This window comes from Diorhabda sublineata, chromosome 5 (assembly GCF_026230105.1).
Source record: "Diorhabda sublineata isolate icDioSubl1.1 chromosome 5, icDioSubl1.1, whole genome shotgun sequence".
Taxonomy (NCBI): domain Eukaryota; kingdom Metazoa; phylum Arthropoda; class Insecta; order Coleoptera; family Chrysomelidae; genus Diorhabda; species Diorhabda sublineata.
The window spans coordinates 34,673,815-34,696,473 of record NC_079478.1 but is presented as its reverse complement, the minus strand read 5'-3'; the positions used below and the strand labels follow the sequence as shown (position 1 = coordinate 34,696,473).

Here is a 22,659-nt window from a genome sequence, read left to right as displayed (position 1 = left end):
AAAAGAACTTATGGAGGAGGAAAATGCCATTGTATATACAAGAATTATCATGTGTATCTCACCAAAAAAAATAAAAGAAAACGTAAATCATAAGAAAGCATTTGGGTTTGATCTTATCACAAAATTTGAATAACTTTGAAGGGGGTTAGGGGGTAAACGAAGCTTGGTCGATGAAAATTATTTTTGGAACTTAAACTTTCGACTTCAGTACCGGTAGCAAATTTATATGAGCCGGTCCTGTTAATATTTCTAAAATTGTAAGTGAATTTGAACATGGTAAATTGATAATGAGGCATCAAGGATGCAAAAAATATGATAACGTTGAAAAAAGGAATAAATTGATGCTGGGTTATATTCGAGGCTCGTTGGGTTCAAAAATAAAATTTTGTGAACAGTTTAAGCGGATTCCAAATCGAAATTTTGTAATTTACTGCATAAAACCATTATAAAGAAGTGTCATAATGAGTTTTATAACAAAAAGTTTACTTGGAAATGTAATAAACACGAAGTAAAAAAAGAAATATTCTGAAGTACTTTTTTTTCACATAAATAAGAGAATTATGATTTTGAAGATTGAAATATAGTCGAAATGTAGGTTACAAAAAGTGAAAATGCTCCAAAGAAGGAAAAGACTTTATAATTTGCACTTTGATTGGTTAACAATCGATAATTTTCTACAGGGCTGGCTCCAAAATGAATCTTTGTCTCCTAACCTTAAAATTTATCTTACAACATTATTTCGGTGTTAAAGAAGAAAATTGTTATTCCGATCAGTCAAAAAATATTTGAAAGAAATGTATCAATTTGAAAAAGGGCATCAACTTCATTACCTAACACCTAGCAAAGTTAACGAATGTCTAGCAAACCCTCGCTCTAAGCTTATTACCAAAAGATGTCCCCAAGCGGCATCAAATTTATACCGATTAGATTACATCCTATTTTAATAACCCAAATAAACAATTTAGACGAACTTAAGTAACCAAATCGGGAAGTTTCAAAGCTAAATATTGTTTATGTAACCTCTGTTTACAAAATTCGTAAAATTCTATTTCTTTCGTGAAGTTTTTCCTAACCATATTTTTCACCTCTTCACTAACCGGTGGTTTAAAGTTGTTCTTGTTGATAGGATTATATCTACTGATCTCATCTGAAAAAATAATAAATATTTACAATTTCGTGTTTCAAATATTAATTTTAATACTTACTCCAATACAAATCTGAAGCTCCTTCAAAAAATCTCGGTATATAACGTTCGAAAACGGTCAAAGTTGTATTTAAATCTTCTAGAACGCCTACGACTGCGTAATTTTGTTCCACGGCACGTTTCGCTCTTTCCAACGCTCCCTGTGTATTAAACGGTAAACATTCAGGATGATGACCACAGAAAAACATCGATTGGCGTCTGTGATCTCCAATACCTTCTCTAATCTCGCCTCTTAAATATTTGCATTCTCGATCTCCGGATAAAACACATTCTTCGAAATCCTGAAAAACATATTAATAAACAAACTGATTTTGTTTATTGTTTGATAATTACTTTTTTTAACCATTTTGGATCGGGTAGGGGTATATCTGGGAAAGCGATTTTTCTTTCCACGTAATACCACGGTGCTCGAACATAATAATACCAAGAAATCACTCGTTCAACTGGATCTCTCACTAAATTTATGTATATTGGCTCCGGTAAACCAAAACTGAAACAAAAAATCAAATATTTGATTTAATTAAAATGTAATTTGATCAAATTTCATTCAACTACCATACCCCAAATATTCTTTTAATATACCCTGTATTATACCGAAACGAATAAATTAGAAAATATTTTTTTTTATTCTAACCTCTGTGCCCTACAGTTTTGACTCGATTCGAAATATTTTTGAGCGTTCAAACCCGTTTTATAATGGAAATTTTGAGGTTAGAAAAAAATTGAATCCTTTTTGTGGTTACAGAATGTTGTGCTCCACATTTTTGTCCCGGCAGTTTGTGTCGGAATCCTCATAATTTTCGAGTTATCCGCAATTCAAAATGTTTTTGAGTACATGAACCCATTTTACAGTAAAAATTTTGAGGTTATAAAAAAATGCTTGGAGACCAATCTGTAGAGAATTTTGTGCCGTACATTTTTTGCTCCAGCTCTTTTTTTTTCAAATTCCTCGTATTTTCGAGTTATTCGCGTTTCAAAATTTTTTTGAGTTTCAAGTCAAAATTTCGAAAATCCGTGCCCATAATTTTGTTAAGAGTATCCCAAAATCTCCCAGAATCTAGAAAATCAAAACCGTCCAATTCAATTTGAGGTTTTAGTTAAAAATCGCCTAATTTGCCTGTACTATATTTTTATTACCGATACTATTTTTATTTTAATAAAAACTCTTACTTTGAAACATTAGTGAAACAAACATGTTTGATATATACAGCAGGAGGATCGTAACTAGAAATTAACGCGGCCAAAATTGCTTGATCTTCCGGAGAAAGTCTGATAGTTTCTACTCTTTGAACCATATCCTGATGAAACCCGAAATCGTTGCGGATGCTAAGTCTCCTCATGAGTTCCATTAACGTTTGAGATCCTACTTTTGGCACACGATTAAAAAAAATAAGGTCTACTTCGGCTTTTCGAGTGTTGTTTAGTAGAGCTGGTTGTAAAGTTGACATCTAAAAAAGATTAAAAGTGTAACGAAAAAGTTTGAGTAATTACTTTATTGCCATTACCTGTCCAGTGCTTTCTAATAATTTCATTGTTGCTTTAACTCCCGTTGGTTCTGCTGGGCCACTATCCCCTGTAAATAAATTTTATAATTAATCATTAATTTATTAATTCAATAAGAATGTAATACATATTCGAATTTTGAATGAGACGTTTGTATATTGTGTTGCCTATCTATTAGTCGCAAATAACGAATTCAAATATTCGTTCTTATTTAGCAATAACTTTGTGTATATTTACATTATAACTTTTAGAGAAACAAAATAATTGTTATTTGGAAATTGTCGTCTAATATTAAAAAATACTAATAACGTTAATATCAAATATGGTGTTCGTTAAAAAATACCCTACAAACTTTTCAAAATTGACATTGTTGACAGATATTTGAATTTTAGTAGGATGTGGTTGATCAGTAAATTTAGTAACGTAACGGTAACGGAAGAAAGTGCAGATAGAAAGAACTGGCATCAAATTTAATTTATACAGGTGTAATTTTCTTCGAATTAAGCTTCTATAACAATTATTAATACAATAATTGAAATATTATTTTATAGGTACGTACTAACAACCAGATTTAATTTTGTTGTTCATATTATAAAAATATAAAAACTTTTTATCCAAAATGATATTTGCATACGAATTAACCTATTCAAGTTTTATATTTAAAGACTTTGTAGAGTTAACAAATTAAAATATAGCATGATCTAATACAACTTACATTAGTAGTGAAAAGTTTTAATTCATTTACTATAAATATGACAGTATTAAGATACTTTTTGTAGTATACAAAAACTGTAAATTTTCAAAACATTTTTTTTAAACATTCCATTTAATAATTGATAACATATAATCAAACAAAAACACATTTTAGTTTTCCTCTAAATTTCAAATTGTTTTATTATTAAGTTTTGCATATTAGTTTTTGATACGAGAAAAATATATTTTCAAACTTTATAGTTGTCTTTTTGAGAACTCGATTTGTATATAAATGCAAAAAGACAAATGTTTAACTAGTCAAGGTATTGAAATCCATATATTGATATAGGAATTAGTACAAACTCATATTTTCATAAATATTCGTCTTATAAGTACAAAGTATGTTTGAGTGAGGTTATAGATTGAAAATACTACTTCTTAGCCTTATTTAAATAAGAATCTTGTTAATACAATACATGTTAAGAAAAATTTAATGATTTTACTAAAGTTTATCTATATTCTTATAGTGATATGTAGGTTCTTGTTAAAAGTTTAAATCTTCTGCTTTTATTACAGAAATAAAAACAATAATACATTTTATACATATTTTCCATCACTTTACAACTATAATTCTCGTAAATAAGTTCGTATATATTTTTTGCTTCATGTAAAACATAATTTGGTTGAGTATCATGTAAATTTAGTATAAATTTTCGAAACAACTTAATTATGGTCAGTTGTGATTGAAATTAAGATTTTAGCTTTTAAGTTTGATAAAATGGCTGACAATACATCTGTAAGAGTTGCTGTAAGGGTAAGACCATTGGTTGAAAGTGAAAAATCAAAAGGATGTAGAGACGTTTTAGATGTGATAGAAGAAAACGAGCAGATTGTTATCAAAACTTTAGATAAGGATAAAGCGTATACATTTAATTATGTTCTATCAACTTTCTCGACACAACAGGCGTTATATAATAGATGCGTTCAGCCCCTATTGGGAAATTTATTTAAGGTATTCATAATACTTTCCAAGCTTTTCTTTTTTTTTCAATCTTTTTTTATTATCATTAATTTCAATTACAGTAAAAGCTCTTTATTCGCGGGGTATATGTTCTGTAAAAAAAAACAGACACCATGAATGTAGAATGGTAATTTATACAGGTTATAGGGGATATGTTTCTAGGTGATTAATTACGAATTATCTTCAAATTAGGCAATGGTTTGAAGAGTTTTGTATATTTTCTTGCCTGGCTGATATTTGGAAGTGGCATTAGCAATTTGCCTCTTAAAAATAACACTTCGTTCCATAGAAGGATCAATTTCCAGAAAGAAAGGCCTTCCTAGAAACTGGTTCTAAAAACAAATAGCCCCTGTATACATAAAAACATATAGAAAAACAATATCATACAATTTTCGAGAACCGGCGTGCTTAGACTTTTCCATCATAACGGAACATGACAGGCTTCACGGTCCACGTCCTAAACGAGTTCGTAATAATACTTTAGAAATAGTTTTAATAAAATTTAATTGTTTATTAGTTCAATTGACGTCGCAGTTACAAAGGATATAGGGTTGGATACCTATTGCATTCCTTTTTATTAATATATATGTTACAATTAGATCCGCTAAAAAAGTTTAGCTGCGAATATAGGAATAGCGTCACATTTTTTTCATCCACGAATAAGGATCATTTACTGTACATCCTTCCTGGGACCTCCCGCATGTGACCTTCCACTCATCCTTATAAACTTTTTTTCTTGGTTTGTTACCATCCCACAAAATGAAATACTCACATTTTTAGGGATATAATTTAACAATTTTGGCATATGGACAAACTGGTTCAGGTAAAACACATACGATGGGCACGGCTTATATGGGCGAAGGCGACATGGGTGTGATACCGAGAGCTATCACTGAAATATTCGATTTTATAAAAGATAATTTTTCATTCGATTTCATCGTTACAGTTTCTTTTATGGAACTGTATCAGGAAATTCTGTACGACTTGCTCAGCGATAAACCAAGAGAACAATGTACCCTAGAGATCAGAGAAGACGTTACTAAAGGTATAAAACGACACGGCGACGTGCGTCGATGATTATTTTATCAATTTCAGGAATCCACATTCCAAATTTAACTGAAATTGAAGTAAATTCAGTAAAAGCAATATTCGATGCTTTGCAAAAAGGTACTTCTAGACGAGCGACGAGTTCGACGGCTATGAACGCTCATAGCTCGAGGAGTCATGCAATACTCACCGTAAATATTGCTATGAATAGTAAAGAAAACGGGTCAGTACTTATAATAACTTTAAAAATTTATTTTTTATATTTCAAATGGTTTTTAGTAATGAAAATAAACAAGCCAAGTTGCATTTAGTGGATTTAGCAGGAAGCGAAAGGCCCAAAAAGACAGGAGCTGTAGGTAACACGTTCAAGGAAGGCGTCACCATAAATAAAGGACTATTTGTGTTAGGAAACGTTATAAGCGCTTTGGGGGATGAAAAAGGACAACACGGTTTCATCCCTTATAGGGATAGCAATTTGACGCGATTGCTTAAAGGTACGATCAATTCGTTGATGAAAATATAGAAAATTAATTTCGATTTTTAGATTCTTTGGGAGGTAATAGTATAACTTTAATGATCGCTTGTGTGAGTCCGGCGGATTATAATTTGGAGGAGACGATATCGACATTGAGATACGCAGATCGGGCTAAAAAAATTAAAAATAAACCAATAGTTAATCAAGATCCGAAAGCGGCTGAAATTAATTCCCTTAAAAAGACGATACAACAGTTGAGATTGCAGATTGTGGGTCAAGGTTAGTAAAAATATACTACCGATTAAAAGTTTTCAGACAAGCTTTTTGTTTATTTTGTTATTGAAATATGACGAAGATGTCATCACTCGTTTTGAAAAAACTGGTTAAAATCAGGACAGAAAACACAGTGTTAGACCTAGTGTACCTTCTAAAGCAATCTTTTGGGTTAAGGTTACGGGTTTAGTGCCTCAAAATCCTTCTTTTGAGGTGAATTACCCCTCGTTTTCAATTTTTCTTTTATAGTTTATCCTTTGTCTTGGCTGCGTTTGTTATTATTTTTTATTCCTTTCGGTTTCAGCATTTTGACCTCCAGTTCTCTTATGTCTTCCTCTATTTTGTTTCTCCAAGTCTTTCTTGGCCTGTCTCTTCTCCTTGGCCACAATGGGGTCATTACATTATTCTTTCTGTTGGTTTTATTCTCATTATATGCCCAGCCCAGTTTAGTCTTTATGATTTTATATATCTCACTATATTTTCCTCCCCCAGCTCTATTTATTTGCTCTCCTTTCTCTCTTCTTTGTCTTGTTAGGACCTGTTATAGTTCTCATTATCTGTCTCTTGGTTCTTTTAAGTTCTTCTTCATCTATTTTGCTGATTACTGTTGTTTCCGTCGCATATGTGATTACTAGTCTTATTAGGGTCTTGTACATTTTTTTTGCTTGAATAGGTTTTCGTTTCTTCCATCTTTAAGTAATTTCTATTATTTTCATTCATACCATTGATAAGCCCTAATGGGTATTAAAATCGAAAATATTTGAGTAAACAATCAGCAATTAATTTATAATTATATTCAACAATTAAAAGTAAATTATTTATCATAAAAGTATGATTGTTCATAATGCACTTTAATAAATTTTGAACTTCCTGTATTTATTATAATATAGTATGTAAATAATTTTCGTGAATGATTTACTTAATTGGAATTTAACTATTCCACCTAATTAACTTCAATATTTAATTATATGCGTTTCAAAACTAATTAAACAGAACCGTATTAAGTAGAATTGTCTATAATGTACAGAAAGAAATATATGTTTTTAGTAGTATTTCATTTTTATGAATTAGTGAAGTTTCAAATTTGATAATACACTTTAAATGACTTGTTTATTCAAAATTCAATTAACTAAAAAGTTTCACTCAATTGATTGAATAGAATGATTTGCATCAGAAAAGTTGAAAATATATTTGTTTCAATAAGAAATCTTCAAGCTTCACTTTATCTAACACTTTTCACCTTTATTTCACTCTATATCATTTAAATTTGTATTTGATTTGAAATATTTTCATTGGGCTTACTTTATGACTGTATTTTATTGAGAATTTTCACTTCCGCTTTTACCTGATTCTCCCAAATGGAAAACAATTTCACATGTCAAGTTTTTCCGGTACTCTCATATTCCAAATTTATGTTCACTCACAAGTTCTATTGATTACAAATATATTCGAATCCCTAATTACAAAATAAAAAAAATTTATATTTTTTCCACCCCAAATTTTTAGAAATTTGTTATTTTCCTCATATTGAACGTCTACATTATAGACTGTTATTTCATCCAATATATTTTATTTAACAAAAATTTCGTAGTTTCAATACTAAAAATCCTATTTAATAATCATAATTGAGTTGAAAATATTAAGATTAAAATTCTTAAAACGTCCGATGAAATAATTTAAATTCATATCAATTATTTCTAACTCCGTCCATGTCACTTTATTCTTGGCACGCTCTCCCGTGGCATTTCTTCATCAAACAAACTAGAAAAATTGATATTACGTTTATTAAAATAAATTATTTCTTAATCCGTCCCTGTCTATTGTTGCCACGCTCTTCCGTAGTGTCGGAAATGCACATTGCCAGTGTTTCTTGTTTTATAAACTTATATGAATTATTTCTGACTCCGTCCCTGATCGATATCACCAGTGCAACAACCTTACAGCTTTTTTTCAACGACCATCTTTGTAGCATCTGCAGAGACCCGTCTTTCCATCTTAGCCTTAATCTTCCTCTGCCTGTACCGCCCATTTAGATTGTTTTTATTTTGTCTCTGTTTTCTGATCCTCTGTATAAGTTGTATCAACATCTCTGGACGTTGTTTTCTTGAACAGCCCCGTATATTTTACTTCATATCTTTCTAATCCATATATTAAAACTAATACGTTTAACGTCTTATAGATTTTGATCTTTGTACTTCTTGAGAGACACGTTTTACTAAGTCCGAAATAACATTAAATTTTTTATTTTTTCCGTATTCTTTTGTGGTATTGTTAATGCACATTAATAGTATTTCTCCATCAATTGAATCAGAAAAATTGATAATTCTATATATTTAAATAAATTATGTCTGACTCCGTCCCTGTCGCATTATTCTTCGCGCGCTCTTTTCCTTGAAATTCAAAATATAAACTAAACCAGTGTTGTGAATGCACGCGTGTTTGGTTGGCGTCCGATATATTTTTTTTCGAAAATTACAATTAAAATTGTATAAAGATGTTGTCTAGAGGAAAAAAAATTATCAGTTTGGTGCTAAAAGATTTCCATTGTGTAGAATCAAACGATATTAACGGTAAATTTGGATTACATACAAATCCTAACCTCAATAAATCACATTCAGACATATCAAATAATTCCGGTGAGTATTTCATTTCGATTAAATAATATTGAAATAATTTTATTATTCCAAAAAAAAATAAAATCAAAACTAAATATCGTTACTACTTTAAATTAATGTATCAGCTATTTTTTTTTCAACTGAATGTTACGATTTCCCATTTATTTTTAACGCCATTGTATTATTTCATTCAATTTTTGAATAATGTTTACAAAAAAGTGTAAAGTGTGATTATTTTTTGTAACTATACTTCGAATTAATATAAATTTTATTTCAACGAAATTCTTCATTCTAAATTCAGTTGGAATGTCGACTGGAAAGTATTTAAAAATGCTACCTATCCTTATGTACGAGGTGTGCTCAAAAAATATGAAGAATTATTTCATAATAACAAAGTGTTAAAGTAATTTATTGTGTAGAGGAAAAAAATTACTACTTTAGTGCTATATTGTATGGAATCAAATGATATTCACATTATTATCAATATTATTTCAACGAATAAGTGCCAAAATGTCGATTGGAAAGTATTAAAAATGCTACTTATCCTTATGTACGAGGTGTGTTCAAACAAATTAATATTTATTTTATAAAAACAAAGTATTAAAGTAATTTATAATAATTTCTGTTATTGCAATCTGTAGATTTAATTGTTATCTAAATATTTTGGTCAGAATCTATCCAATATGTTGATGACTGACAAAAATTAGGTAAATTCAAAGTAATTTCCCTTTTATTGTACAATACAGTTGAATATATACAATGAGGCGTTTGTTTCAATGCAAAATGTTGTACTATAGTCGATTTTGATTTTTTATGTTGTTAGGAGGTCCGGTTATTTGTCCTGCAGAAATAGAAGCACTCAAACGAGAAAATGTCGAATTAAAATGTAAAAAGAGAGATCTGAGTAGTCAACTTACAGCTGCCCTTTTCGATAACACCAATTTACACGAAAAAATAATAATTCTTCAAAATGCCAATGAACTGTTAAATGGAAAGCTATTAGAACTGAAGGATCAATACGAAGCAACGTTAAATAATTATAGTACAGGACTGGAAACTAATAATATGCAATTATTGAAAGAGAATTTTGAAAAACTACAATCGATTAAAAAACAATTTACAGAAATTAGTAATGATCAAATGAAAACTGAAGATGAAATTGCGTAAGTCATTTTTTGCTTTAGGAGATGTATAGGACATTTTTTTAAATTTATTTTTAGGACTCACGATCACAACAAACATAGTATAAAAGATTCATCTGAAAATGAGAAAGAAGAATCCGAAGATATGGAAGAAAAACAAGAATCGCATACCAACAGGCAACTCGATTTGAAAGGTCAATTATCCGAAATTGAAAAGCAACTTAACCTCAAGGAGAGTCTCGCTAAACAGTACATAAACAGTAATCAGTACGTTGTAGATTATCAGGTAAATTATTTCATCGATATTTTTATCAATAATTACGTTAATTAATTTTTTTTTTGTTATTTTTACAGGCCATGGCTGAAAACGAATCCAAAATTAACCAACTTGAAAAAGAAAAAGAGGAATTGTTACAAGTACTGAAAAATATTGGAAATTCAGGAAAAATATCCGAACAACGAAGAAAAAGAGTACAAGAATTGGAACAACAGATCGTGGAGTTAAAGAAAAAAGTACTCTACTAATAATTAAATAATTTTCTTTTCTAATTATTCTGATTTGTTTCAGGTACAAGAACAAAATCATCTGATAAAACAAAAAGCCAGAGCCGAAGAAAGGATCAAGAGCTTAAATCAAGAGATAATCCAGATGAAACAGACCAAAGTGAAATTGGTGAAAGCGATGCGGGACGAAGCAGAAAAATTCCGTCAATGGAGGTTACAGAAAGAGAGGGAATGCATCAGATTAAAACAGCAGGATATAAAGAAGGAACACGAAATAGTCAGGATGAAAGTTATGCACACTAAACAACAGAATGTTTTTAAAAGGAGAGTAGAAGAAGCCGAGGCGATTAATAAGAGGTTGAAATTGGCTTTATCTTTGAAACAGCAATCTCAAGAGTCGAGGAATATTGGAAAAGCTGAAAAGATTGAGCCGTGGGTAAGTGGTTGACCTCTTAAACCTATTCTTCCACTATCTTTTGCAATTTTCCTCGAATATTTATTCAAGTTTTTCCACTTTTTGCCGCATTTCCTTCTTGGCTCTTATAGTTTACTCATTTGCCTCTTTCCTCGAATCCTCTTCAAGTTTTTCATTTTGTTGGCTCCATTTCTTTGTTTAGTATAATCCATTACGTTCTTGACCTTCTAGTTCATTTATTTGCCATTTTCCTCGAATCATTTTCAAGTCTTTCCTCTTTTTGGCCCCATTTCTTTGTTTAGTATAATCCATTTTCCAACATTTCTGGAAGTAATTATTGTCTGATTGATTTCGGGTTTAATTTATTTCAATTTTTGTTTTCAGCTCAAGCAAGAATTTGATTTATGTGTTAATTTCATAGAAGCTGAAACTACATTGAACGTACTTTTAGAAGACCGAGCAACGTTACAGCTTCAATTGGATCAACTTAAAAATAACGGCGATGTTGCAGATTCGTCAGAAATTAAATCCATTGAAGAAGATCTGGAATTGAGGAGCGCTCAAATACAGGATATGCAACAAAAATTGTTAGATACGGATCAAGGTGACTTACAAATAAAAAACAGCGTAAATAATTTAATTGTGATTATTTTTATTTTGTTAGATGTTAAAGCGAAAGCGAGAATAGAAAAATTTCAAACTATGGCCGAAGCTAAATACGGTATCAAATTTTTGTTTGCCAAAACTGCTGAAGTTGTCAAAGAGAAAGTATGTACTAATATGAAACTCACCGAAGTACAAGAATTATATAATGAGGTAATTAAATTCAATTTATTTACAGGTTTAAAAAAATATTGCAATTTAACCAAATACAGTGCTTATCGTACCTAAAAACTTAACTTAAAACTCATTAAAAAGAAGATGGATACTGTTGTTAGATGTGAATAGGCATTTCACCAAAAAAACCGAACCTAAAGAGCAATAATCTCCAAGGAAGAGTGATCAGGACGACGAAATCGTCACCTAAGGATATTATCTCCAAAAATTGTTCATTGACAAAGACAGTAACAACTCAATGGTTTGGAGAAGGGTCATTACTTAAGGATCAGTTACTGAAGGAACTGGCCCATTCAAATATCGCATTTTATTTGAATCACTGGTGCTTATCATGCCTATAGTGCAAAGAAATGAAAATTATCTTCAGCTAATTTAGATTAGGTAGGCCCCATTGGTGTTCTTCTGGAAGCTAGACTATTTTTAAATAGAAGTGTGTACACTATGGTCAGATGTTACCAGAAATGGCATTACGAAGGCCAAATACAAACTTTCAAAGGTATAGGACGAGTGAGCAGAACCATATAAAAACCCAGGACCATCAGCTAAAGTTAAAATCTCCAAGAGTTGCTCATAGATGAAGACAATGGTTCACAGAAGACTCCTTATAATTATACTTCAATTGGTGTTACCTCTAGCTCTGGAACATGAAAAAATCGGCTTTAGTGGTGCTAAGAACGTCTAGTGTAGGATAAATCTCTGTTAGATGTAGACACAAATATGATGATGTACAGACGGTGAGAAAAAGACAAGGCAGACGTCTTATCTACAATTTTTTTCACATTGTTGATGTCATGGTATTGAATGCCATTATGACTCAAGGAATATTGGAACTTCATCTGATTCATTATAACAGGATAATTCAAAATCCAACGTTGCAAACAGACAGACCTTTGACCCTATTTCCATCAGACCCAAATTGATCTCCTACTTTGATTTTGAAGAAACCATTGATTGGTCTGTGGTTGAACATGTATGAGACAAACGGTTAAGACTTAAACAGCATCCTCTTTAAATTCTGGTAATTCATCAACTTGTGGTAGAATGAGATACATGATGTATGTCAAGTTTTACAGACATAAAATAATTTTTGTTGGGTATTGGGTTACTGAGTTGATAGTTTCAAATGGATAAATTGTATTTGGATGTTTCGTTATTTTAGGCTGTGGAAAAATTGAAGATATGCGAGAAAAATCACGTCCATCGAGATGATGGAAGTGGAGATTGGGCCGGTAAGTTATTTCAATAGTTTGGACCCCAATTTTTTTATTTTTCTTACATTGTTTAGGGTATTTTTTCAAAAATGTAGTTGCAATTCGTTATAAATTGACCAAAAAGCCAAAAATATATACAGGGTATGAGTCAAAATGTATATCTGTAATATTTTTTTTAAAAATTTGTTTCTATATGATTTTCTTAGTTAATTTTGTTGTTTTTTTGCTAAAAAAATACTTTCAAATTCAACATTATTCGGAATATATGTCTAAAGGGTTCCAATGTTTGTTTTTTATTTTCAAAATTTTGATGGGTGTTCAAAAAAATTGTTTGGTAATTTTGTGTGAATAACACTCGAAACTTTCTAAAACTATGAAAATTGTTTAGAAAAATTCAAGGGGTGGTTAGGTATAATGTGGTATACCCTGTATATTAAAATATCTAATGAATTGGAGAAAAATGAAAAAACTCATTATATTTGCAGTGAAAGAACACGAATGGTTGAAACAATTACAAAAACTGAAAGAAGAAAACAAACAGCTGTCAGAAAAACTTCAATATGTAGGAGTAAGTCAAATTATTTTTGAATTTGAAATTATTTAAATAAATTTTATTACAGGAAATATCAACGACCGCCCCTCCGACGCCTGTTTTGAAAGAAAAAGATCCTCTGGAAGGCACATTTATTATCAACAGAAAAGTAAGTATTTAATTTTTTTTGGGTTTGTTATAATTTTTTTGTATATTTTTTAATAATATTTTAGGACATTGTGAAGCCTGTTGTGATAGTAGATCAATTGGAAGTAAGTTGATGTTGTATTTTAATTCCTCTTTATATATATTTTATCTGAATTACAGAGTTCATTGGAAGAAGACATAGATAGTGTCGAAAATGACCCCGATTGGAGAAAAACCCCTCTCGGAAAGAGAGTTATAGAAGAAAAACGAAAATTAAATCGAACAGCCATCAGTAAGTAACTAGATTTGATATTTCTCATACGGTTTGCATGATTTTCATACTGAACCTTCACACCATCTATAATTTTGATGTCGGTATTAATTTGACAGAAGTTATTTCAAAAATTGTTTACTTTATTTAATTTTGATTATTTTTTAACTTTCCCTTTGTATTTTTCAGATTTCAAAGATAATCAACCGGTAAAAAGACAATCGGACGGTTCTTGTACTTGCAAAACGATATGCAAGTCACGGTGCGGATGCAGGAAAATGGGCAAGAACTGTACCTCGACATGCAAATGTAATGAAGATGTATGCGAAAACAGAGAAAAGGTTATTAACATTATAATTATTCTAGTAACTATATAATTTAACTAACTTGATAATATTGTAATATACAGGAGGGATTTTTAAATATTCTATTAATCATATTTTATAATTTTCAAGAATACTCCAGAATATTAGATAATCTAACTAAATTGGTTTTAACATAAAGGAAACTTTTTTGTTTATTCATCGAGTTTTGAATTTTCTTTTTTTTTTAATTTTGACGTTTTTTGTGCTGCTTCTGAACTGTACTTTCAAGAATATCTTTAAAGGATCTTCAAATAAAATTTTGAACATTTAGGAATCCTCCGGAATATTCGATAATTTAACTAAGTTGGTAATATTGTAATATATAAGAAGGATTTTTATTTATTTACAAACTTTACTGGGCATTAATGTATTTTGAAAAGCTGCAGTTGTCCCTTTGTATCGATACTAATTCAAAAGAGTTTTGCCTTTAAGAAAGTTATGTCCTATTACGGGTATGTAATGAGGGCTACAGAGATTGAATTTGAGCGGTGATTTAAAGGAAAGTCTCTGAAATGTTATGTCAAACAATCCTAATCTGAGTAAAAAGAGTTGCAACTACATGGAAACGATTTATATCTAAACTTGAGAGCAATAACAAATTTTGTCAACTGTATCTCACTCATCAGATGTGTCAACTGTTAGCCATAAAGACCAGACGTTTTGAAAACTGCATATGCAATTTTCAGTGCATATTTCTGACGTCAAACATACTAATATACAGATGTATCAGTTGTGAATTTGTAGATTTTTACCCAAAAAAGGTTCAGGTCAACCCAGTTGTCTTTCTAGACAATCCGGATTGTGAGTTTCCACAATAAATGTTGATCCAATCATAATAATCCTTTTAACAAGTTTATTTGATATTTATTTTATAAAGTCGAACATGAAGTGGTATATGATTATTAAAAAATTAAAATACATTTCTTACCATCGTCGGTTATCCACAATTTCATTCATGGACATCACTGAAGCTAATCTTGATTGGAAACTTGAATTTATAGGGTTCAAATCAACACAAAACTGGTTATTTCAAGTCACATTAACACTCTAATGGTTAGTTGAACATACAGAAGTGACGAGACAATGGAATCGTTATTGATGGGATTTAAAAAAATATAGTGATACATGTGCTAAAAACCCAGTATAACTTCCTTGCCGATCGATTTTTTTTTTGATAAACCGTCTTATGGTTTCTTCTTTTACAGGATACTTTATCTTCATTTAAAGAATCAGATGACGAATTCAAAAAACCAAGGTGAGTCCTTCTACTTTTTCAACATTTATTCGAATTGTTTTTTCATGAAAAAGTTTTATTTTATTCGAGTATTTAGTAGTATATATTGTTTGCTTAAATAAAAAAATATTTATACTGATTGTAGAGAAAATTAATGGAGTGACCGTTCGTAAAAATTATCTTATTAACATATTTCTTGGGTTTCCACAGGCGTTTGACGAATATTTTAAATCTGTTCAAGCGCATTTCAAAATCTAACGCCAGATCAATAAATAGTCAAGATAGTATCGAACCGTGGTATCTTCAAGATCCCTCAAGTCCATAACCATTTCCCTGAGATAATAATTATAACTTTTATGTTATATAAAAGGTATGATCAAAACCAAAAATAAATAAAATCACACTTGCAACAGATAAAATAGCAAAACAATGTATACTATTAAGTTATTTTTGTTTAACAATTACCCCTATGGTTATAAGTCACACCGGACATTGAATTATATTCATGGACATCTACTTGGACTTGCAACTTCTTTTAACTACCTAAGAATGGTGGGATATCTAATTAAATCCCCATTAAGTGCTTATAATGTAATCTTCAGACATATTTTCAGATTTTATATGCATTTCTGATTCTTGGTTGGTTGGATTTGAACTGGAATCCAATCTATAGAAAAGAAAATAATCTTCTCTGATTCGGAAATCTTTTAATCTGCTTTTGGGGGTTGTATACTGTACCGAAGGTCAATAACCAAGGTCTGATGAGGATGAATTAGGATTCATCCAGTGTCTTTATGTATCAGAATTTAACTTTGGAAGGCTTTTTGATCTTGTGTATCTATTATCTTATTATCTGAAATAATAAAATTGCTAAACTCTTTCAGGTTATGTTTTGTATTTAGGTTCAAATTTTTTTACTTTTCAGATCCTAAGAAAAGTTTTTTAACTTGTCTTCCCAGTATCTTAGTGAAAAATTGAAGTTGATAAACTCAAAGCTGTAAAACGCTCTCCGAGTCATGTTTTGCTTTTAGATTCAGAATTATTTTATTCATTAAGACCTGGTACCTATTAGTTCTAAAGTTGTTTTCTTATTATTTCTTGATACGTGGATTACCAACTACCCTTTTGAATGGTTTTTTCATTTACTATTTTTCCACTGTTTCTTTTTATAATGCTTAACCTAGAAACGATTTACAAGTCTTTCGTGTTTCATCTTACTACTACCACTATATGACATAGATTCTTTATTTCTGTTATTTTTAACTTTTTTTGTCTTCTTTTACGTTCTTCATCTTCTTCTTTTACGTTCTTCATCTTCTTCTTTTACGTTCTTCATCTTCTTCTTTTACGTTCTTCATCTCATCATCAGGTTCCCTTAAATACTAATGAAAATACGATTTCATTTATTGTTTTTTTGGTTTTTAAGAAGCTATTTGGAATTAAAACTAGCAGGCAGTAAATTAGAAATCAGTCGCAGTAATCGCAAACTGTATACGTCTATCAAAAAACGTATATGGTTCAAATCATGAAGGTTCGGAAGGAGAATTAGTCGAAAGATTAATTTTTAAAATTGATTTTCTTTTACAGCGTTAATGAAAATGAAATACTACCCAACAAAAGGCAGAAGAAGACTAAAAACCTGTTTTCTATAGATATTTAAAAAGTGGACGCTGGCCGTTAATTTTTAATTTTAGTACTTTATTTATTTTTTCTTTTTTATGTATATATATAGACTGACATATTTTGTATAATTTTTTTAAAGTTAATGTACAAACATTTCTCGTGAAATTATTATTACTAAAGATTTTTTAATTTGTTGAAACTATATTGAAGATTTTATATTGTTACGTACGTGTGCTAGAGCAGGTCCTGCCTAGATGTGGTGGAATTCTAAAATTCGACGAAGCGCGCGCGACTTTTTATAAACCGCGGAATCCCTTTGACGTTCGCCGAATTTTAGAATTTCCTTACATCTAGGCAGGCCCGGCTCTAGGGCGGAGATACGTTCGTAACAGTATAGTTTGATTTATGGGAGTCAATATTAAAAATTTTGGTCCTATTGACATTGAATGTGGTTCTTTTAATTTAAGACAAATAGAAAATTGGTTACGGATCTCGATTAAATTGGATTTATACTACTACACTAAGAAAAATTGTATTTTTGTCTTTATTTAATTTTATTGCATAGTGTATTGTATTGAATAAAATTCACTGTGATATAATGTACATTTTTATATAACTTAAGCAGCAAATGAAGATACTTATTTTTTATATTTTGTTTTATTTTAACCACAATTTCCAAAAATTGAATTTATATCTATAAAATGTTTCTTGGAGATTATTGTAATTTTATCGAAATGGTGCAAATTGATTTAATTTTTGCAATAAATTAAATTATCTAGATTAGGTTTCCTTAAAAATTTAGTATGATATTTTCAAATACCCTCCATATAATCCTGACGTAGTACCGAGTGATTTTCATCTTTTACCTAAACTAAAGCAGTGGCATTGAGCGGCGCTTTCAAACTGGCGTAAAGCACAAAGAAACTGTCACAAATATTCTGTACTGTACCTTATTTAAGATAATAAATTTTTTTTGTATATTCTCCCGTGTTTTCTTTACACTCCTTCGGCGGTATTACCCCCTTGAAAGAAAATCGTCAAAAGAATCTGGCAGCGCTGCAGTGTTGCAGTCATAATTTTTTAACAAAAAATTTTTTGAAGGTTTCTCCGAATGTTTAAACAATGATGCTGGTGAAAAATGTTGAAGTTTTTATGGATTTTTATTAATACCTAACGTGTTATTAACCTCACTTTTACAAGTTTACTACGATTGAAAGCGATTTGCTATAATATTATACAGAGTGTTTCAAAATATGGTGATCTCGTTTCTTTGATAGATAGGAAACTAGTATAATAAATTTTAACTTTCTTTGACCTTTTCAAACCCCAATTAATTTTGAAGCTTTCTCAAGCTATTTCAATTTAATAATTTTGACGCTAAATAACTTGATGTTGATACGAATTTATGTATTCTAATGTTACCAATTTATTGGTTGCGCATATAATTAACATAATCTTGAATGCACATTTCAATCTTTGCATATATTACATGTTTTGTAGGTAAAACAAACTTTCTTGTACAATCTAATAGATATTAATCCGAAATGAAAGGTTGTCGTTTTTTTTTCTCAACAATATTCATATTTACAGAATTAGTAAAGAAAAATAGGAAAAGTTATGAAGGGAAAGTTTGAAATGCTGTAGATATTAAATAATTTACCATCCAATAATCAATTGGAATTCTCATTGTTCAAAGTACTGAAGTACTGAAAAACAAGGCTTCGTCGATAAAAATGTCTGGTACAAAAGTTTTAGATCGTAAAAAATGTACAATTGTTGTAGAAAGTATTTTTTCGCATAACCTCAAAATTTGCCAGTAAATTACCAAAAATGAATTTTTTTATTTTTGAACGAATGAATCGTTTTAACGAAAATTTTATTATTGAAACTTGTTAAGACGTTGGTACAATTATAGAAGATGTTTTTTAGACAACTAAATCAGCGAGTGTTTTTCATTAAGGGGTTGATTTGGGGTGGGAAACAGATTTTAAAAATTTATTGATAAACGAAATATCCTCGAAAAAAATGTCTTCTACAAAAGTTGTAGATCGTACAAAAATGTATAATTGTGGTGAAGAATATTTTTTTGCATAACCTCAAAATTTGCTACAAAATTGCAAAAATCTAACTTCTGGGTTTTTAATTTTTATTTTTGAACAAATGGTCCGTTTTTAACATTAATTGTTAAAAATGGTTAAGAAGTTGATAAAAGTATGAAACACATTTTATGAATACTGCACATCATTCGCTAGGGGTTGAATTGGGGCGAGAAACATTTTTTCAAAATTTATAGGAAAACAAGGCTTCGTCGGGAAAAATGTCTTCTACACAAATTGTAGATGGTAAAATTGTTTTAAAGATCATTTATTCGCATAACCTCAAAATTTGCTAGAAACTTGCAAAAAACCATCTTATTGCATTTTTGATTTTTATTTTTGAACGAATTAATTGTTTCAACAAAAATTTCATTATTGAAACTTGTTAAGGAGTTTGTACAATTATATTAGATCTTTTTTAGACAACCAAATTAGTTCATCTGCTTCGTTTGGGGGTTGAATTGGGTTGTTTTGGATTATTTCTCTAAACAAACAAAAATGCCTTTTCAGAATCATCTCTATAAAAAAATTCGATGCATCCGCCAAACTTTAACTTCGATAACGTATTGGAACAGGACCGACTTCACAGTCTACAACAGCGGACGAGTTCTCAACATATATTTTGCACCTTTTCGAAGACATTTCTTAAATACAAAATTCAGCATCATTTGAACCACTGACACAAATATCGAAAAAAAGAGTCCATTCAGTGGATTATAAATACAATATAACATCGTGAATCCGGAATCTAAAGGAAAGGATTTGTTCCGGATTCTAGATTTCTTCGTATTTTACATCATACGATGGTGGCGCCATCTATCGCGCTAACGAGGTATGCATAAAATATAATAAAATCGTGTTTAATATTACACAAAAACACATTTATAAAATAATAATAATAATAAAAAGATTAAATACTTTATAAACATATTCTTCATTGCTATCGTTATATATATGGTGTCGCCATCTAGCGTCAAAGACATAAGCTAAAAATTACGATAGGAACGAATTTTGATATATTTTAGATATTCGCATTGTAGAAATTCGGATTAACGATGTTTAATGTATAATTTGATTCAACGTTATTTGAAATAATACATTTTGCAATACAATTTTTTTATAATATCTACATAATTTATGGATATTTCCGTTTCCTGTATTACATATTTGAAATATTTCAAATTTTAACGTCACGAAATCAACACAATAAAATGATAGAATATTATATATTTTAATAACAGGTAAGGACCGGACTAGCTACTTCGATTTTATACAAAATTATGTGTGGTGAAAAACATTATAGTTAAGTACATACAAGGGGTTGCTTGAGAATACTTACCCAAAATCAACTGATTTGAAGATATCATACTAACTGGTTGTATTTTGATTTCCATTTCCCTGAGTTTCGAATGCAAATCTCTTGTGTGTATATAAAGAAAAAACGTTGTTGATAACGCCATTAGTGCTATCAGTTCACTGGTCCTGCAAAAAAAATGAATATATATTCGTATAAGAAAAATATTGAGGCTTTGTACCATGTGCATTCGAATCATTCGAATTGAAACTAGAACATCTGCTTTAGTCAATAACATTGAACAAATAATTTGTTAACAAACACTGTATATTCTTTTGGAGTACACAGTTCTAATTAACCTCTTTGGTGTAATGTATATATTTAATTCAAATATTTTAACATTTAGAATACCTTCTGATATGTGAGATAATAATAATAATAAAATAAAAGAGAGCAGATGGTTTGGTGTATATAACAAGTTAGAAAATTGTACTTTCTCCGTTTCTTTTCATATCAATAAATACTTGAGTAATGATAAAGTACCCAGTTACTTTACCGGAAGTATAACATACCATAATTGCTCTAGCTATTTGGATATCTATTAAAATAACAAACGGGGTAAATACCAGATGATATGTCGTCAAACTTTACTCTTTCTTTGATGGTGTTACTAAATCTGATAATGACAGTTTCACGATAGGAAACCTTTGGAGATGTCGCAACGTAATGAATGTTGTATAGTTTTATATTTTGTTTGTTATTATACAGAGTGGGTGAGTGGGTTTTATCTATGGAACGCTTTTCTACAATAAAACTATACAACATTCATTACGTTGCGGCATCTCCAAAGGTTTCCTATCGTGAAACGGTCATAATCATATTTAGTAACTTCAAATATTACACCATCAAAGGAAAACTAAAGACAGATCATGTCCTTGTTCAAGGAAAAGCAAATAACTATAAATATTATTTTGGATTGTTGACGGTTTTTTCGCGAAAATATGAACACAAAATCCTACAATATCAAAAAATATGTAATTTTTAATAAAAAACAACTGTCATGAAGTCATAGCTTGAAACTATATTAAGCTGAAGGGGGGCATTTTGACTGGCACGTTCTAGATACGACTCATAATTTGGTATTGGTTTGTTACTTGATAAATTATTTTAATGCTCGCGAGAAATACCTTTTCAATTATATCATCATACAGCAACAAATATGCCACACTGTTTGTATCGCTAGATCCCTCCATTACCGTTACTAATAGTACAGGCAAATTAGGCGATTTTGAGCTGAAACCTTAAATTAGATTGTGTGTTTTGATTTTCTAGATTTTAGGAGATTTTGGGATACTGAATAAGTCTAGCAGTTATTAATAAAACTATGGGCACGGATTTTCGAAATTAAAAAAAAATTGAAACGCAAATAACTCGAAAACTATGAAGAATTTGAATGAAACTGCCTCTACAAAAAATGTAGAGTGAAAAATTTTCTAGAAAAAAGTATCCCAGGTATTTGTTCCTAACCTCAAAATTTTCACCTTAAAATGGGTTCACGTACTCAAAAACATTTTGAATTGCGAATAACTCGAAAAATATGAGATTTTCGACACAAAATGCCTGGACTAAAAATGTGGAGTACAACAATCTGGACAAAAAAGGTTTCAATTTTTTCCTAACCTCAAAATTTCCATTATATAATGGGTTTGAACTCTCATACATATTTTGAATCGCGAATAACTCGAAAACTACGAAAAATTCGAAAAAAAATGTTACGGCCAAAATTGTAGAGTTCAGAATTCTCCTTAAATTGTTTCGTAAGAATTTTTCCTAATCTCAAAATTTCCATTTATAAAATGGGTTCGAACGCTCAAACATATTTTGAATCGCGAATAACTCAAAAACTACGAAAAATTCGAAAAAAAATGTTACGGCCAAAATTGTAGAGTTCAGAATTCTCCTTAAATTGTTTCGTAAGAATTTTTCCTAACCTCAAAATTTCCATTATAAAATGGGTTTGAACGCTCAAACATATTTTGAATCGCGAATAACTCGAAAACTACGAAAAATTCGAAAAAAAATGTTACGGCCAAAATTGTGGAGTTCAGAATTCTCCTTAAATTGTTTCGTAAGAATTTTTCCTAACCTCAAAATTTC

General features: G+C 30.1%; 2 protein-coding genes across 4 annotated transcripts; one reads left to right on the top strand and one right to left on the bottom strand.

Annotated features, from left to right (window-relative positions):
• Positions 1-192: 192 nt before the first annotated feature.
• On the bottom strand, positions 193-21,163 carry LOC130444122 (heparan sulfate 2-O-sulfotransferase pipe). Its single transcript, XM_056779142.1, has 7 exons — positions 21,075-21,163; positions 20,548-20,690; positions 2,710-2,777; positions 2,375-2,652; positions 1,538-1,694; positions 1,206-1,485; positions 193-1,147 (listed from the first exon to the last, which is right to left on the bottom strand). Exons 2-7 carry the CDS (start codon positions 20,666-20,668, stop codon positions 972-974), a joined length of 1,080 nt encoding a protein of 359 aa, XP_056635120.1. The 5' UTR covers positions 20,669-20,690; positions 21,075-21,163; the 3' UTR covers positions 193-971.
• On the top strand, positions 3,077-17,715 carry LOC130444119 (chromosome-associated kinesin KIF4). Of its 3 annotated transcripts, none has more exons than XM_056779139.1 (20): positions 3,077-3,258; positions 4,162-4,412; positions 5,202-5,466; positions 5,517-5,691; positions 5,748-5,962; positions 6,013-6,222; positions 9,655-9,994; positions 10,052-10,259; positions 10,328-10,486; positions 10,542-10,913; positions 11,277-11,496; positions 11,557-11,708; positions 12,889-12,958; positions 13,426-13,502; positions 13,561-13,641; positions 13,706-13,744; positions 13,800-13,911; positions 14,080-14,231; positions 15,461-15,510; positions 17,077-17,715. In XM_056779139.1, the coding sequence occupies exons 2-20, from the start codon at positions 4,179-4,181 to the stop codon at positions 17,147-17,149; spliced, it is 3,204 nt and encodes a 1,067-aa protein (XP_056635117.1). In that variant the 5' UTR covers positions 3,077-3,258; positions 4,162-4,178; the 3' UTR covers positions 17,150-17,715. The 3 variants fall into 3 exon arrangements, with proteins under 3 accessions (XP_056635117.1, XP_056635115.1, XP_056635116.1); XM_056779137.1 differs by having other exon boundaries at positions 13,426-13,508; XM_056779138.1 differs by having other exon boundaries at positions 3,098-3,258; positions 4,155-4,412; positions 13,426-13,508.
• Positions 21,164-22,659: the final 1,496 nt, after the last annotated feature.

Excerpts from the sequence above, each read along its gene's own strand:
- LOC130444119 (XM_056779137.1), top strand. The coding sequence starts at position 4,179 with ATGGCTGACAATACATCTGTAAGAGTTGCTGTAAGGGTAAGACCATTG. Across the intron at positions 5,467-5,516 it reads CAGAGAAGACGTTACTAAAG|GAATCCACATTCCAAATTTA; the intron begins GTATAAAACGAC and ends TATCAATTTCAG. Across the intron at positions 10,260-10,327 it reads AGTACGTTGTAGATTATCAG|GCCATGGCTGAAAACGAATC; the intron begins GTAAATTATTTC and ends TTATTTTTACAG.
- LOC130444122 (XM_056779142.1), bottom strand. The coding sequence starts at position 20,668 with ATGGCGTTATCAACAACGTTTTTTCTTTATATACACACAAGAGATTTG. Across the intron at positions 1,695-2,374 it reads TGTTTCACTAATGTTTCAAA|TTTTGGTTTACCGGAGCCAA; the intron begins GTAAGAGTTTTT and ends TTTTTGTTTCAG. Across the intron at positions 1,148-1,205 it reads AGCTTCAGATTTGTATTGGA|ATGAGATCAGTAGATATAAT; the intron begins GTAAGTATTAAA and ends TTATTTTTTCAG.